This window comes from Piliocolobus tephrosceles, chromosome 1 (genome assembly GCF_002776525.5).
Source record: "Piliocolobus tephrosceles isolate RC106 chromosome 1, ASM277652v3, whole genome shotgun sequence".
Lineage (NCBI taxonomy): Eukaryota > Metazoa > Chordata > Mammalia > Primates > Cercopithecidae > Piliocolobus > Piliocolobus tephrosceles.
The window spans coordinates 189,549,749-189,564,044 of record NC_045434.1 but is presented as its reverse complement, the minus strand read 5'-3'; the positions used below and the strand labels follow the sequence as shown (position 1 = coordinate 189,564,044).

Below are 14,296 nucleotides of genomic sequence, written 5' to 3'. Positions count from 1 at the left end.
TACTGTCCCTTGCCCAGCTTGAGTCCAGGCCTTCCCTTGCCTCACAGTCAGGATCACCCAGGCCCCCACCTCCATCCTCCCCACTCGGGGTCTTGGGTTGGCCGCAGAGCTGAGGAGTGCAGGGTCCAGGGAGGTGGCGGGCTTCTACTTACTGCACCGATGGACGGTGCTGGAGAAGTTGCAGGGGGACTGCATAACCATCAGTGGGGTGCTGGGATTTCAGCTCAGGGGAGGTGGAGGAGGCAGATGCTCAAGGACTTCTCAGGGCATTTTATTCCTGAAAGGGAGCCAGCAGGCAGAGGTTACACCCTGGAGCAAGAGTGTTCTGGTCATCTGCTACGGTGGGTTCCCTACTCAGAATGGGGGTCAGGAAATGTGGGCTTCTAAGGGGCCCTGAGTTCACACAGCATACTAAACTGATGCTGTAGACTAACATGGAATAACAATCTTTTATTAAGTGGAAAAAGACAGGTTATGGAACAATAGGTAAAGTGTTTTGATTTATGTAGAATATGCTCACATAGAAAAAAGGCTGGGCTAAGTGCAGTGGTTCATACCTCTAGTCCCAACACTTTGAGAAGCCAAGTGGGGAGGTCACTTGAGACCAGGAGTTCAAGATGAGCCCAGGCAACATAGCGAGACCCTGTCTGTGCAAAATTTATTTTAAAATTAGCATGCCCAATAATAGTCCTAGCTACTTGGGAGGCTGAGGCACTGTGATTGTGCCACTGCACTCCAGTCTGGGTGACAGTGTGAGATCCTGTCTCAATATAAAGCAAAAAAGGAAACCTTATCATCAAAATGCTAGCAGCAGTTATCTCTGGACAGTGGCTGATGGATGATTTTTTTACTTTGTGTCTTGACTATATTTTCCAAATTTTCTATAATGAGCATGTTACAAGAAAATAAAGCGACCCAGGAAAGCAACACATTTTAAATGAGAAAATCTTTTGACCAACAATTTCATTTGTAGGAGCCTGAGGAGCCTGGGGTCCAGGGAGGTGGCAGGAGAAAGGGGTGGGTTTCTACTTACACCACAGAACACATAGAAAGATGAACAGTATGTGAAGGATGATTTTTTTTTTTTTTTGTAAAAGAAAATGACATTTGTTTATACGTAAGCAAAAATGCCTGCAGGACTCTCACTGACTGTTAATAACTGCTGACTTCTGGGACTGGGGAAGGAGAATGAGGAGAATTTCTACTTTCTACTCTGTTTATTTTAAATTTTTAAAATGAGCACAAGTTATATTATAATTTATTTAAAAAGCAAACAAATAACTTTCCTAGTCTCTGCCTCTTTTCCCTGGCTCTCCCTGCACAAAATCTAGGTGTGGGGGGTGGTCAGTGAGGGTCGCTCTGGGGGCTCAGCATCATCAGGGAGGGGTTATTTCTGGTCTGCAAGTTCCCTCCCATCTTGGAGATGGGGTCGTTTCACAATTACAGCTTGACATTAGCCAGTTTCAGCCAGAAAACATTTTCTGGCATTCTCTCTGCACCCAGCATGCAGAACCACAGGACAGGATCCCCACTGCGAGATGCTCATGCCTGGTGGCGGTGGGAGACCCAGCGTCCTTCTTGGAAAGCCCAGGATCAGTGAATCTCCTGGACCTGGAGGACTGACACAGCCCGCCTTGAGTGGGACATGAAGGATGAGTAAGATTGCAACAGTAAGGAAAAGGAGGGCATTAGGTAGGGGGAAGAGGATTCCAAAAGCAGATTCATTAAAGCCAAAAATATGCTTATCTAACGTTGTATGCATAGGTTGTTTTCCTCCTGCAGAGGAAGCCCCTGCAAACAGAAAGGCTGTGGTGCATGGCCATTAGCCTGTATTGGGCTGCTGATGGGGAGGGCTGAGTGCTGAGGACTGGGGCAGGAGTGGGACAGATCAGCTGGAAAGACAGGAGCCACCAGCAGCTGCCGTAGTGCTGCCATATGGTGTCATAGGAAGTCCCCTATCTCTTTCTGTCCTCCCCATAATCTTTCCCCTGCTGCTTGTCAGGGTGTCTGAGATCCCACCATCAGCTACTTTTCTGCTGGGAGGGTTCCTATTATAAATGTGCATAGGTCGTAGACAGGGAGACATCTTAAATAGTAAGCCAGTTACCCTGAGGAACACAGGAGGGTAAATTTTGATGGAGGAATGAAAGAAGTGGGGAAGGACTTTCCAGAGTGTGGCAGAGGGGGGTCCCTAAGAGGAAAGGGGGATGAGGGGGTACCACTGGACAAACTCCAGGAAGCTGCCTCAGGCTAGAACCTTTGCCTGTCCCTCTTGTTGAGCCGATGAGGAACAGGGATGCTTAAGGTGGTGATGAAGGAGCTGTCCAGGGTCATCAGTGAGTCAGAGATGGAGCTGGGGTTTACCCAGGTCTCAACCCACAGCCCCACCCTGGTGAGAGGCACACACCTCCAGCCTCTCTGCTTTTATTGGTGACTTCTTGGGTCCCATATCTGCTTCTCCCTTCTCCCAATGGCAAGAACAGAGTTGCTGGGCCCTAGGACCTCGCTTCTGGTTGGCAGATCTGGCAGCTTGGTCAGGGAGGGCCTTTGGCCTGGGGTATGTGGTGAGCAGAGGAAGCAGGCACAGGGGCTCAGCCTGCAGGGAGTGAGGGGACAAGAGCCCCTTTTCTGGGGAAAAAGATGTAAGAACATTCATACCACTTGATATATCCCAGGGCTTTCTCTAGTGCCATGAAATCAGGGAACCCCCTTGGACCATCAGTCCCAATGCTCTCACTTACCTGGGACTCCCTGCAGCTCCAGCAGCTGCCTGGGCTGGGCTTTGTCCTTGCTGTGGCTGGTGCTAGCTCTGAACTGTGTTGTCAGCAAGGGAGGACCAGGTGTGGGCAGGTATGAAGTGGCTCTGCCCTGGAGGTCCAGGCCAGCTGTTTCTTCTCCTTGGAGAGGATGACAGAGGAAGGCACCCAGCTCCTGGTGCCTGGGGTTGTTGGAACCATCCTCTCTCCTTCTCCGTCTGCTCAGGCTCCAGGTTCCCAGGGGGTAAGAGGAGGCACCAGAATCCACAAGAGGGAGACTGAAGTTTGCATGAAAAGAGCTGATGGCTGGGAGTCAGGAGACCTGGATCTGGCCCTGACTGTGCCCTGCAGGCTTTGCATCTATGTCCCAGTTTTCTTCTCTGTACATGGCAGGGTTGAGATAAGGGGTCTCTCCTCAGCCATGCTGGGGCCCATGATACTGACTGGCATGCTCACCCCAGGGAGGACTTCCTGATTTGATCACCCTTTTGCTCCCTCCTTCTCCTCTTGAAGGAGCTGCAGTCCCCAATTCTGATAGGCACTCTTGTACCCCCGCAGACCTTCTTAGATATGGGACCCTTCATCTCTGAGCACCTCCCTCCTAAGCCCTGGCCCTGCCCCTTCCAGCCTGGCCTATGTTCCTTTTCTTTGCCTGGGCTTGGGCCCTCTCAGCTGGTTAATCTCTCTCCCCTATGTGCTGACTGGGAACCAGGACACCTGAGTTCTGATCTCAGCTCTGCCGTCGGCTGTGTGATGTGGAGCTAGAAACTAACCTTCTCTGGGCTTCAGGTTGGACTGGAGGATCACTCAGACCCTTCCAGCATTCACATTTGATCACATCTAATCCCACAGTTTTGGGAAGCTCACCAGGACCTGAGGTTTTGTGCCTCTGATGCCAGCTTCCTGAAAGCCCTTCCCTGGTCCTTGTCATGACATCAGGGTAGGAAGTCCCTGGGTCTCTGGTCCACAGTGTCAGCCCTTCCCCCACTTCATCTAATTTCAAGGAGCAGGGAGCATTTTGTAATAGAAATATGATAGAACTGTCGAAATTTTGGAAGCAGATTGAAAACTGTTTGTTCTGTTAGGTTGATAGGTGCAGCAAACTACTATAGCACACATTTACCTATGTAACAAACCTGCATGTCCTGCACATGTATCCCGGAACTTAAAAAAAGAGAAAACTGTGCTATTTTGAATTTAGCATTAAAAATAGATTCTTTTCATCAATATATAAAATAAAAACAAAGGAAAATGAACACATTTCAAAATAAAAGTACTTCCCCCTCCTCCCCTCTCCTACTTTTTTTTGGAGGCTGTGCCTCCCTTTTGTGGTTCAGGATTACAGGAAGATTGTGTAGAATCTTCGGTGTCCCAGAGTAAGGGGAAATAACCGTGTTCTGATGGGCAGTGATAATTCAGCACCTTGGTTAGTACTCTACCTTCCTCTCCCACCTCCCACCTTCCTCCTAGCCCTCTGTATTTAAGCCTGTGATATGGGACCTTTGCAGTTGACCTTGTGGTGTGTGCTTAGGGGTGGTGAACAGAGCTGGGACCCAGGCAGGAGGGGAGGAGACAGAGAGTGCTGCCCAGGTGTGAGCAGTCAGCCTCTCGAGATGGCCTCCCTGGCAGGAGGGAAGGCCCCATCCCCAGAGCCCCTGAGCTGAGTTCTGTGCTGCCAAGAGAACTTATCTCTGTTGTTTTCTGTTCCTGCTGCCACCCCAGAGAGAAGGAGCCAGAGCTAATGGCCTTGTTAGATGCTGAGCAGTGCAAGCTGTGAGACCTCACATTAGACTTACAGAATCCTGGACCATCAGAGCTCAGGCCCTGGCAATTAATCAGCTAGAATAGATACCTAACCCTTCCCCAATAGAGATGGGGAAACTGAGGTCCAGGGAAGGAGAGAGACTTGCTCAGGGTCACATGGGGCCTTTCTAACTCCACTCCTGGCCCTGGGAGACACATGAAGCTTGGCTCACAATTTTGAGACTTGACTTACAATTGCACAATTCCATGGTGGCGTGGAGCCTGGTTTAACCTCCCACGTTAAATCCCAGGGGGATCACAGTCCTGGTGGCTGCTGCCCGTCACTGAAGCCATCGTCAGAGTTGAGAAACATTTCCAGAGAGGTCCAGGAAAGGGACTTCTGGCTTTAGCTTTGGATGGACCTGGTCTGATGTCCAGCTCTACTGCTGGCTGTGGGTCCTCTGGGAAGTGATGTTTCCCTGCTCAAACACTGAGATAATGATACCAGCCTCAGGGGTATGTCTCGATGGTTAGATAAGGTGTAAAAAGTACCAGTACTTTGCTTGCTGACTACAAATGGGGGCTCTGAATGGGGTTACTGCCATTCTACCATTTTTATCTGTCCTGGGTAAGGCCTTTGTTGATCCCTCCTTCCTTCTCAAGCCTGGCCTTTGTCCCCTCTCTTAATGTGTTAAATGTGGGGTTCATGATATCAGCCTGACAACCCCAGATTCTTTCATTCAGGAATTCTCTGGATGTGTATCAAATATATCTCTTGGAGACACCCCCATTTCCAAGAGTCCCCAGTTGATGTAAATTAGGCCTCTATAGTTACTTCCAGACACTTGGAAACTGTGAGTAAAGCCTGGGAAGTGGCTAGCATTTCTTGGAGCTGCTGCTGAGGCTGAGTTGGGGGAAGGTGGAATGCGCCATGGAGGGGGTGCTCCGACCCCAGAGGGAGAAGGCTGAGCGAAGACAGATCCACTGAGCCAAAATGAGAGGGCATGGTTTGAGGGCAGTCACAGGGATCTGAGAGGATGGGGGAGGGCTTGGGATACTCTAGTCTCAGAATCACCCCAGTCACTTCCCTGTCAACTGGGCTGCTCTCCATCAGCCAGTCAGAGACCCCTCCACCCACCCGTGCCAACAGCCCCTCCCCCATCCTTGTTCTCATCCCTCTTCCTAGAAACCCAGGCAAGTCAATGACTGGCATGGTTCCCTCTCCCCTCGCCCCAGCTCCACGCTGTAGATGAAGATCCACCTGTGGTCTGCAATCTAACTTCCCTCATTCTGCAGGTGAGGAGGCCGAGGATGTCTTAGGGTGTAAATAACAGAAAGCCAACACCAGTCCAGGGCTCCCAGGGGTGCTGTGCTCCCTGCACACTGCAGAGAGCGCCCAGTGGCCTGGGAGACACAGTAGCAAATGGAAGAAGCTGCTTCCCTCATTTCTGCTTGCCAGCATACTTTCACAAGCCTCTGACTCTGTGACCATGTGCAGCTCCCTGGAGGGATGCTTTGGAGACAAGATAGAGTAGTGGGCATGGCCCCTCGTGTCTCTTACCTGAGTCACTATATTCCTTAAAAGATAATTGAACCTAGTCCTTGCCTTTTCCTGTACGGAAGATAGCGTCTAATGGTTTTCATGATTATGCCTCTGTAATCTATAGCCCAGACACACTCTTACATGCAAACGTTGATGTGACTCTGCTTTAATGTTACTTCTGAGCAAATGAGATGTGATTTTGCATGTACTAAACCTCCACCACCTGTGTATAGCAGTGGGCTAAAATACTATCCTGAGGCTGACTGATAGAACCTCTCTAAAGGGCCACTGCTGGGCTCTAGGCCTATCTATAGTACTCAGTAAGACTTCTAAGTAAAGTGAACCTTAATTCTTTAAAAGCTTGATATTTCTTCTTTAGTCAACAGTCTTTTCCACTTAAGTGTGCACAGCCCATGTATCCGCATGCAGAGCCTGTCCTAACTCCCAGCCAGGATGCTTCCCTATCAGTCAGAGGTGGGATAGACCTCAGCACTGTCCTGGCCTAGGCGGTCCCTTACCCATCATAGACCATAAGGAGAAAGACTTCTTAGGTCAGAGCCAGTCCAGAGGTTCAGGAAACCCACACAGCTCCAGACACTGACTCTGGGAGGCAGCTGGGGGGATAGGGTAGGGCCTCCTTAAGTGCACTGCACTTTATAGCTTACCAGTGAATCATGTGAAATCGGTGTTACCCTCATCGTCCATGTGGGAACAGTCCCAGAGAGGGTGGTCCTTTTTCTAAAGTCACACAGTGATGGAGCCTGGACTTGAGCTGAGGTCCGTGTGGTTCCCGAGACCAGGCTCTTGCCACTGCCCCATGAGCTGCCCACTGCCTGCTCCCAAGACTACCACCACCTCTCCTCCAGGTAAGGACTGACAGCCTTCCCTGGCTGGTAAGTTTTTGGACAGGTTTGTGGTGTGGCACTTGCCAGCATGGGATATGGGACTCTAGGTAAGTCATGGCTTCTCTCTGAACCCCATTTTTCCTCCTCTGTAAAATGAGCATAATACTATTTACCTAGCCGGGCTGCTTTGTGGATTAGCTCTGCTCATGTGTGTGCACTGCCTGGGACATAGCTGGGTGGGCCTGTGTGTTTGTCAGAATGAGTGGAACTGGCTACTGACATCTGTAACTTTAATACAAATTGATCATAACTCATAAAACGGGCAACATTTTAAATAAAAATACTTCTGGGGTGGCCCAGATTCTGGTAGTTGAAGGGGTGGGGTAGGGCTGACAATTCCTCTTGCCCAAGGGAGGCCCCCGCAGGTGGGGGGCCGCCACTAAGAACCCCCTATGTTTAGCTCTTCTGGCTACCTTGGGATGGTGTGTTCAGAGACCCCAAGTGCAGAATCTAGGCCCCAGAACTAGAAAGAAAAGTCAAGGCCGGGGAGACATTTAGGCTGAGTCTTGCAGCCCACTGCTCCAGTTCCCACCTCTGGGCAGGGATAGAACAAAGGGGCAGGACAACCCTGGATGTGGACTCCACCCTCTCCTGAGTTCTTCACGACTGGATGCTGTGGCAAAAAAACGCAGGCGGGGCTTGCTCAACCCACCCGAACTTCCTTCTAGTGAGCCTTTTTGTATGACTGAAGTTGGAAGGAGGAAAATGACATTTCCCAGACTCCCTTGCAGCCAAGGTTCTGGATCTGACTTAAGTTCCCCCAAACAGAATCTCTTGTAAAAATTTAGATTTGGGAACTGAGTGAAGTGGGAGAGGGGCAGGCCTCAGGACATCCATTGGCTGGCACGGACTGTGGCAGAGGGAGCCTAGTTCTGCAGTCAGCAGCTTTCTGGCGCAGTGGCTTCCTGCAGATGGGGGCAGCTTTCCTGGTCACAACAGACATGATGAATCTGGCGCTGGGAGTCGTTCCTGGAAATTCAGCAGAGTCTGCTTCTCCAGCTCTTCCAACAATGTTGCAAGCCACCAGGGGCCAGGTAATAAATCCTTGTCTAATCAAACCAGCTACAAGTGGCTCTTGTTTTCTGCAGCAGGATCCTAACTGAGATAGAAGCCAAGTCTGACGAGGGGTACCAGCCAACAGCCCCTCCCAGTGCTTGGGTCCTAATTACGACAACTGCTTCTGGAAGCCTCCTGCACCCTAGCAGGTCACTGAGGCTTGGCTGAAGAGGGTTGGCTGGACTCTTGTTCAGAGCTGCTGGGGACCTCGATCATCCAGGGAGGCTCGTCCTGCAGTTGCTTTTAGGCTAATGGGCTCTGCATCAGCTTTGGGTATACTCCAACCCTGACCTTGGGCCTGTGCGCAGGAAGGTGGTGGTACATGACTGTAATGTGTGGACTCAACTACCAGGTGCCTTCCACAGGCCACAGCATCATCACTGAGCAGCAGATCGGTGGGAAAAGTAGGAACCATATAGTTCTTGGTGTGGGGGTGGCAGGAGAGGTTGGTTCTCAGGAAACCCTCGGACACTACCTGTGTCCACTGTGGACTGGGGTCAAGGGTAAATGGCCCGTCACTAGCTTGGTCAGGGGCAAGTCTTAGGCCATGGGACATAAGAGGGTGCTGTGTGTCTTTCGGGCTGCCAACTACTGGCCATGCTCTGACACTTCCTGAGGCCAGGGCTGGGCAGGAGGGAGACACTGGAAGGTAGTCCCCTGCCCCTGAGAGGATGGGGCTGAGGGTTGGGCAGGGGTTGCCCTGAGGAGAAGCCATGTCACATCCTTGGATCAAAGCTGTATCCCCATCAAGGTCAGAGCTACAGAACATCGATGCTGGAAGAGAGTTTAGGAAGTAGGGAATGCAACCTCCATTTTACAGACAGGGACATGGAGACTGGAGGGTAAACAACTGGCCTGAGGTCTCCAGTGGCCACAGTGGGCCGTAGTCCAGGTCTTCTATCTCCTGGGCAGGGCTCTTGCAGGTGGCAGTGGCGCTAGGAGGCTGTGGTCTCCTTCGGCCTGGACTAGATGCGGACGGTGTTGATCCGCAGTGGCTGAACGTTCTTGCCATTGGCGTGGCTCTGGCCAGGGCTGAAGTAAGAGCAGAGCTTGCCAGGGAACTTCTCGCGGAAGGTGTAGAGCCAGGACATGTCATCAGCATTGTAGAAGATGAGCAAGCCTTGATCATAGTCCAGGAAGACGCCCACCTTGTCAAGCTTGTCCCGGACGTTGAGCCGCGTCCAGGGCTCCGTGCAGGCGCTGTACTGGTTGCCATCGTGCATCACGATGCAGTAGAAGCCACGGCTGGGCTGGATCTGGATGCTGCCCTTGCGGCTTGCAGCTTCGTGTGCCAGCCCGATCACCCACTGGGTCTTCTCTGCCACCACCACCTCCCAGTAGTGGACGCCACTACTGAAGGCTTCAGAACCCAGCACCGACACCTCCACATCGAAGCGCTTTGGTGAGTCCTGCAGCGGCTGTGGGTGCAGGTTGCCGTAAGCCACAATGGTGCAGTCGTCCGACAGGATCAGGCGCTGGTGGGCTGTGCCTGGGTCCAGGGTTAGGGCGGCTGGCACTGTGGGGGATGGAGGAGGGAGAGGAGATGAGTGGGGAGAAGGCTGTGGACCCACCATGCAGTGCCTTCCTGAGGGCAGAGTTCTGGTTGGTACGCAAGAGGCCTCTGACCTGCTGTGTGACCTCAAATACAAGTCTGCCCTCTCTGGGCCTCATCTTCCTCCTCTGTAAAATGGAAGGGTGGTGGTTAAGGTCCTTCCAGATATTATCTGCAGGGGAGCAGGGGCTACAGCTGCTTGTTCACTGCCGGATGCCCAGGTCGAAGGACATAGTGGGCACTGGCAAATGTTTGTTGAATTAACCAGAATGAGGCCTAGAATTGGGGAATTTTAGAGCTGAGAGGGAGCTTCCAGATGATCCAGTTGCTACTGCCCCCTAGGGGGAATGGGGAAATTTGTGAGTGTGTTCAGGTCGTCTTAACGACAGCTGGGATCCAGGGATGCTAAAGACCACGAAACGGACAGGACAGTTCTGCAAAGGGAAGTTCTGCCCCACACCTTCCCTGACTCCCAGTGATTTCCACATGTCCCAGCAGACATTCATGTGGATGAAAAATCTTTTTTATAAGGATCAGAAACTATAACCTAATTCCATTTCATGTATAAACATGAAATAATTTTTTGCAGTTTTAATATACACTGAATATTTCAGAATGCAACCACCGTGTAAATGAAGGGAAGGCTGCATCTGTTTTGTTTGGAACTTCCCTAAGAAGTGTTTGTTTTCTTGGAAAATACATCCCTAAGGACAATACCACTGACCGAGACAACCTACCTGTATAGGCATTTGAGGCAGGATGGTGTTTTACCTATGACGAGAGGACCTGGCTACTTTGCTATGTTTTCTAGTGTGATTGTGGGTGAGCATCTACATGTTGACATACAAAATATTTTATTATTAATAATTTCCTTCTATTTTCCTTTATATTAATAGTCAGAGTATGTATATATGTACGTATACACACACAACACTTGAAACTGTGAAAAGGTTACACTTGAAATTGTAAAAAGGTTATATTATCTTTGAGATACTACAAATGATTTGTTAGGAAAAGTAGACAATGGGTCTGAAAAGATTGAAAACCATGAATTCTAGGCCACCTCTTCCATTTGACAGATGAGGAAACTGAGACCCAGAGGGGAGACATGACAAACTTAGATCATCCTGCAAATACTGGCAGAGCCAGGACTAACCAAGGCCATCTGCAATCTAGCTCCAGTCCTTTCTCGCAGCCAACCTCTCACTTCTGCCCCCTGCCTGACTCAGGTCCAAAGCCTCTGCTCACATGGTTCCCTCCACCTCCTCCTCTCTGCTTGTTGTAACCATCCCCAGAGGCTCAATTCAAAAGGCCCACCCTGTGGGAAGCCTTCCTGGTCGCCCAGCAGATGTGCTTATTCTGTCCTCTGAAATTCCTTTTTCTTCTTCCTTTTCTTATTTATTTATTTATTTTGGAGACAGAGCCTTGCTCTATCCCCCAGGCTGGAATGCAGTGGTGTGATCTTGGCTCACTGCAACCTCCACCTCCCAAGTTCAAGTGATTCTCCTGCCTCAGTCTCCTGAGTAGCTGGGATTATAAGCACCTGCCACCACGCCTGGCTAATTTTTTGTATTTTTAGTAGAGATAGGGTCTCGCCACGTTGGCCAGACTGGTCTTGAACTCCTGACCTCAGGTGATCTGCCCACTTCGGCCTCCCAAAGTGCTGGGATTACAGTCATGAGCCACCATGCTGGCTTCTTTTTTAAAAAAATAGAGACAGGGTCTCACTCTGTCACCCATGCTGGAGTGCAGTAGTGTCATCATAGCTCATTGGAGCCTCCAACTCCTAGGCTTAAGTGATCCTTCTGCCTCAGCCTCTTGAGTAGCTGAGACTATAGGCATGCATCACTATGTGGAGCTAATTTTTAAATTTTTCATAGAGATGAGGTTTCGCTACGTTGGCCAGGCTGATCTCGAACTCCAGGCCTCAAGTGATCCTGCTGCCTCAGCCTCTCACAGTGCTGGGATTATAGGTGTGAGCCACCGTACATGGCCTGAAATTCTTTAGCTTTATTTGTGCCCTGCTACTGGCATGCGGTATTATCTTCTGTGATCACATTTTGCCCTATTTCCCCATTTGCACCAAGAGGACAAGGACTGTGTACTATCTAACTGGGCTCTCCCTTGTGTGTCCAGAGCCCAGCCCAGGGCCTGGCATGTGGCAGGTTTCCGGAAAGACTCACCAAATTAAACTGGCCGTGTTTGTGTTGGGCAGGTGGCATGGGCTGCATCACCTGGTTCTGGGCTGGCCACACCGGCTTAGCAGGTCTGACTCTAAAAATTTCATGAACTCTTGTTAAGACCTCTGTTTACTCTCTGCTCCCTGAGGGAACTGATAACTAGCCAGAGGAGAAGGAGGAACCTGGGATTGGCTTTCCTTAGCCTGAGTGACTGTTTCCAGGCAAGAGCAAGACAGAGGTGAGGAAAAGTGGGAAGAAGGAATGTTGCCTCCGTTCCTTGGGGGTCTTGGACATCCAGCTCTCTGGCTCTTTCCTTATCTGGCAAAGTGGGGATGTGGTTATGCTTGGCGGGAGCATTCCCCCTACTTCAGTTGCCTCTGTTGGCTGCATTCACGCACAGAAATAATGATGGGGACTGTCTCCAACAGGGAGCCACATCCAGTCCCTGAACTGTGCCTCTGTTCATATACCCACTGGACCGCTGACCTGTATCAAGTTCCTTCCATGATCTTTGCCAGGAGTAAGTTTAGTTCTGCATTTTACCCTCTGTTTCTGTCGTTTGGACTTAGAGGGCTGTATGGAAGTAATTAGCCCTGTGAATAGAGGGGTCAACGGAAACACAATCCTCTGTCCAGGGACATAGAAGACGGGGAGCCAAGAGAAGACGGACACTGATGTTTCATCCTGGGGTCTGACTGGCCACAGGCAGCTTGTCAAAACCAGGGGGCCCCTGCCCAGTGGAATGTGGGGAATTCCCACAGTGGGGTTGGGAGGTGGGAGTGGGAGGGAGCTGTAGGAGGAGTGTGTGGTAGGGGGAAGAGCTAGGGCGAGAAGAGGAATGTAATCAGACATAGGTGGGCCACCCCTATGACAGTGGGATGTGGATTCCACTCAGGTGTGGCGGCGGAGGGGCAGAAGAGCGATGCACCGTGCCCAGGCATGAACAGCAGCAGTTCAGAGTGCTGGGGGAATCTAGGCATAATATCTAAGGCACCTGGATGATTTGAGACCAGCTACAGGCAGCAACCAAGGCTCAGGGCAGAAGGACTGGTGAGGGGTGGGCGTACTCTCGAGCAGGCATGAGGGCTCAGCCTCAGACTTGTAGCTTATGTAGGGCAAGGTAGGCCACTTGTGGTACCACTGATGAGTGGGAGGGTATCCTAGGAGGGAGACAAGGGGGCTCTCAGTGGGTCTGAGACCAGCAGACAAAGATGAGCCTGCAGATTGGAGGAAATCCTGACCCACCGAATGCCAGCCCTGGCGAGTGGACCTGCACTGCTTGAAGCCCAGGGGACAGGATGGGTACAGGGCCTGCCACTCACTGGGCTGGCCTAGGGGCAGGGCCTGCCACTCTCTCAGGCAGGGGGTGTGGCCTGACTCTTAGGAGGCTTCTATACCCCAAGGGGTGAGGCTGGGCAGGGCCTGGCACCCTGGCTGGAGCCACCTCCAAGGCCTTGCATGCATCATTAACACAGGGTCTTGGCTCCTGGGGCTCCCTCCCTGAGGCTAGGGCTAACAGGAATAACAACCTTCAGACCAGAGAGGGACCTGGAAGGGGCATGGCAATACCTCTTCCCCCTCTGAGAAGTCAGTCCCTCCATCTGTCCCTCATCCCTAGGAGGTGACAGGCGCAGCGAAACAAGTGTAGTCCCTGGGGGCTCACTATTCTACAGGTCAGAGCTCATCTCTAAGTCCCGGGACACCAAGATTTATAAAAACAAAAAGCCAGACACTGAGGCAGCCCATCTGGTCTCCAGGTGTGTTCTCCATTTATTTAAGCCTCTCTGAGACCTTGAGGTCAAAGGCATTCAGGAAGGATCATGAACTGTGGAGGTCCCAGGAGATGTTTCCCGGCCACCACTGAGCAATCACATTCTGCCCAAGCAGCGGAGAAAGCCCTCCCGGGGCACAGCCCAGCACAGCTGCTTGGCAGTGAGTGGATTGTGTTTCTTTGTTCTCAAGAACAGAGGCTCCGAGCATGCAGAGGCCTGACAGAACATGAAAGGCTGGCTGTCAGCGTTTTCCTCTGGCCAGGCCTTTAAAAAACCTGGTTCCTTAGTCCCTCAGATGTACAGGGAAGGCATGTGCAAAAACATTCTCACACTCACTAGCTCATTGGAGCACCACGACAGTCCCAGGGGCACAAATTGTTCTAGCCATTTTTCAGAAGAGGAGACTGAGGCTCCAAGGAGACGACTCTGAGGTAAGTGGCTTGCTCAAGCTGCCACTTGGGGAGGAAGCAGAGTTGGAACTTGAGCTGAGGTCTTTTCACATCATGCTTTTCCCAGCATGTGGCCCCAGAAAACCTGTTCAGCAAGATGGGAAGCCGGGTGCGGTGGCTCACGCCTGTAATCCTAGCACTTTGGGAGGCCGAGGCAGGTGGATCACCTGAGGTCGGGAGTTCGAGATCAGGCTGACCAACATGTAGAAACCCTGTCTCTACTAAAAATACAAAAAATTAGTCGGGCATGGTGGAACATGCCTGTAATCCCAGCTACTTGGGAGGCTGAGGCAGGAGAATTGCTTGAACCCGGGAGGCAGAGGTTGTGGTGAGCCGAGAT

At 51.2% G+C, this 14,296-nt stretch overlaps 1 protein-coding gene across 1 annotated transcript in view; it reads right to left on the bottom strand.

Annotated features, from left to right (window-relative positions):
• Nucleotides 1-7,160: 7,160 nt before the first annotated feature.
• Nucleotides 7,161-14,296, bottom strand: part of TRIM62 (tripartite motif containing 62) — a 35,240-nt gene continuing 28,104 nt past the window's right edge. The window contains exon 5 of the mRNA XM_023232205.2: nucleotides 7,161-9,519. Within this exon, the coding sequence (XP_023087973.1) occupies nucleotides 8,969-9,519 (551 nt within the window). The 3' untranslated portion in view covers nucleotides 7,161-8,968. The remainder of the gene's footprint in view (nucleotides 9,520-14,296) is intronic.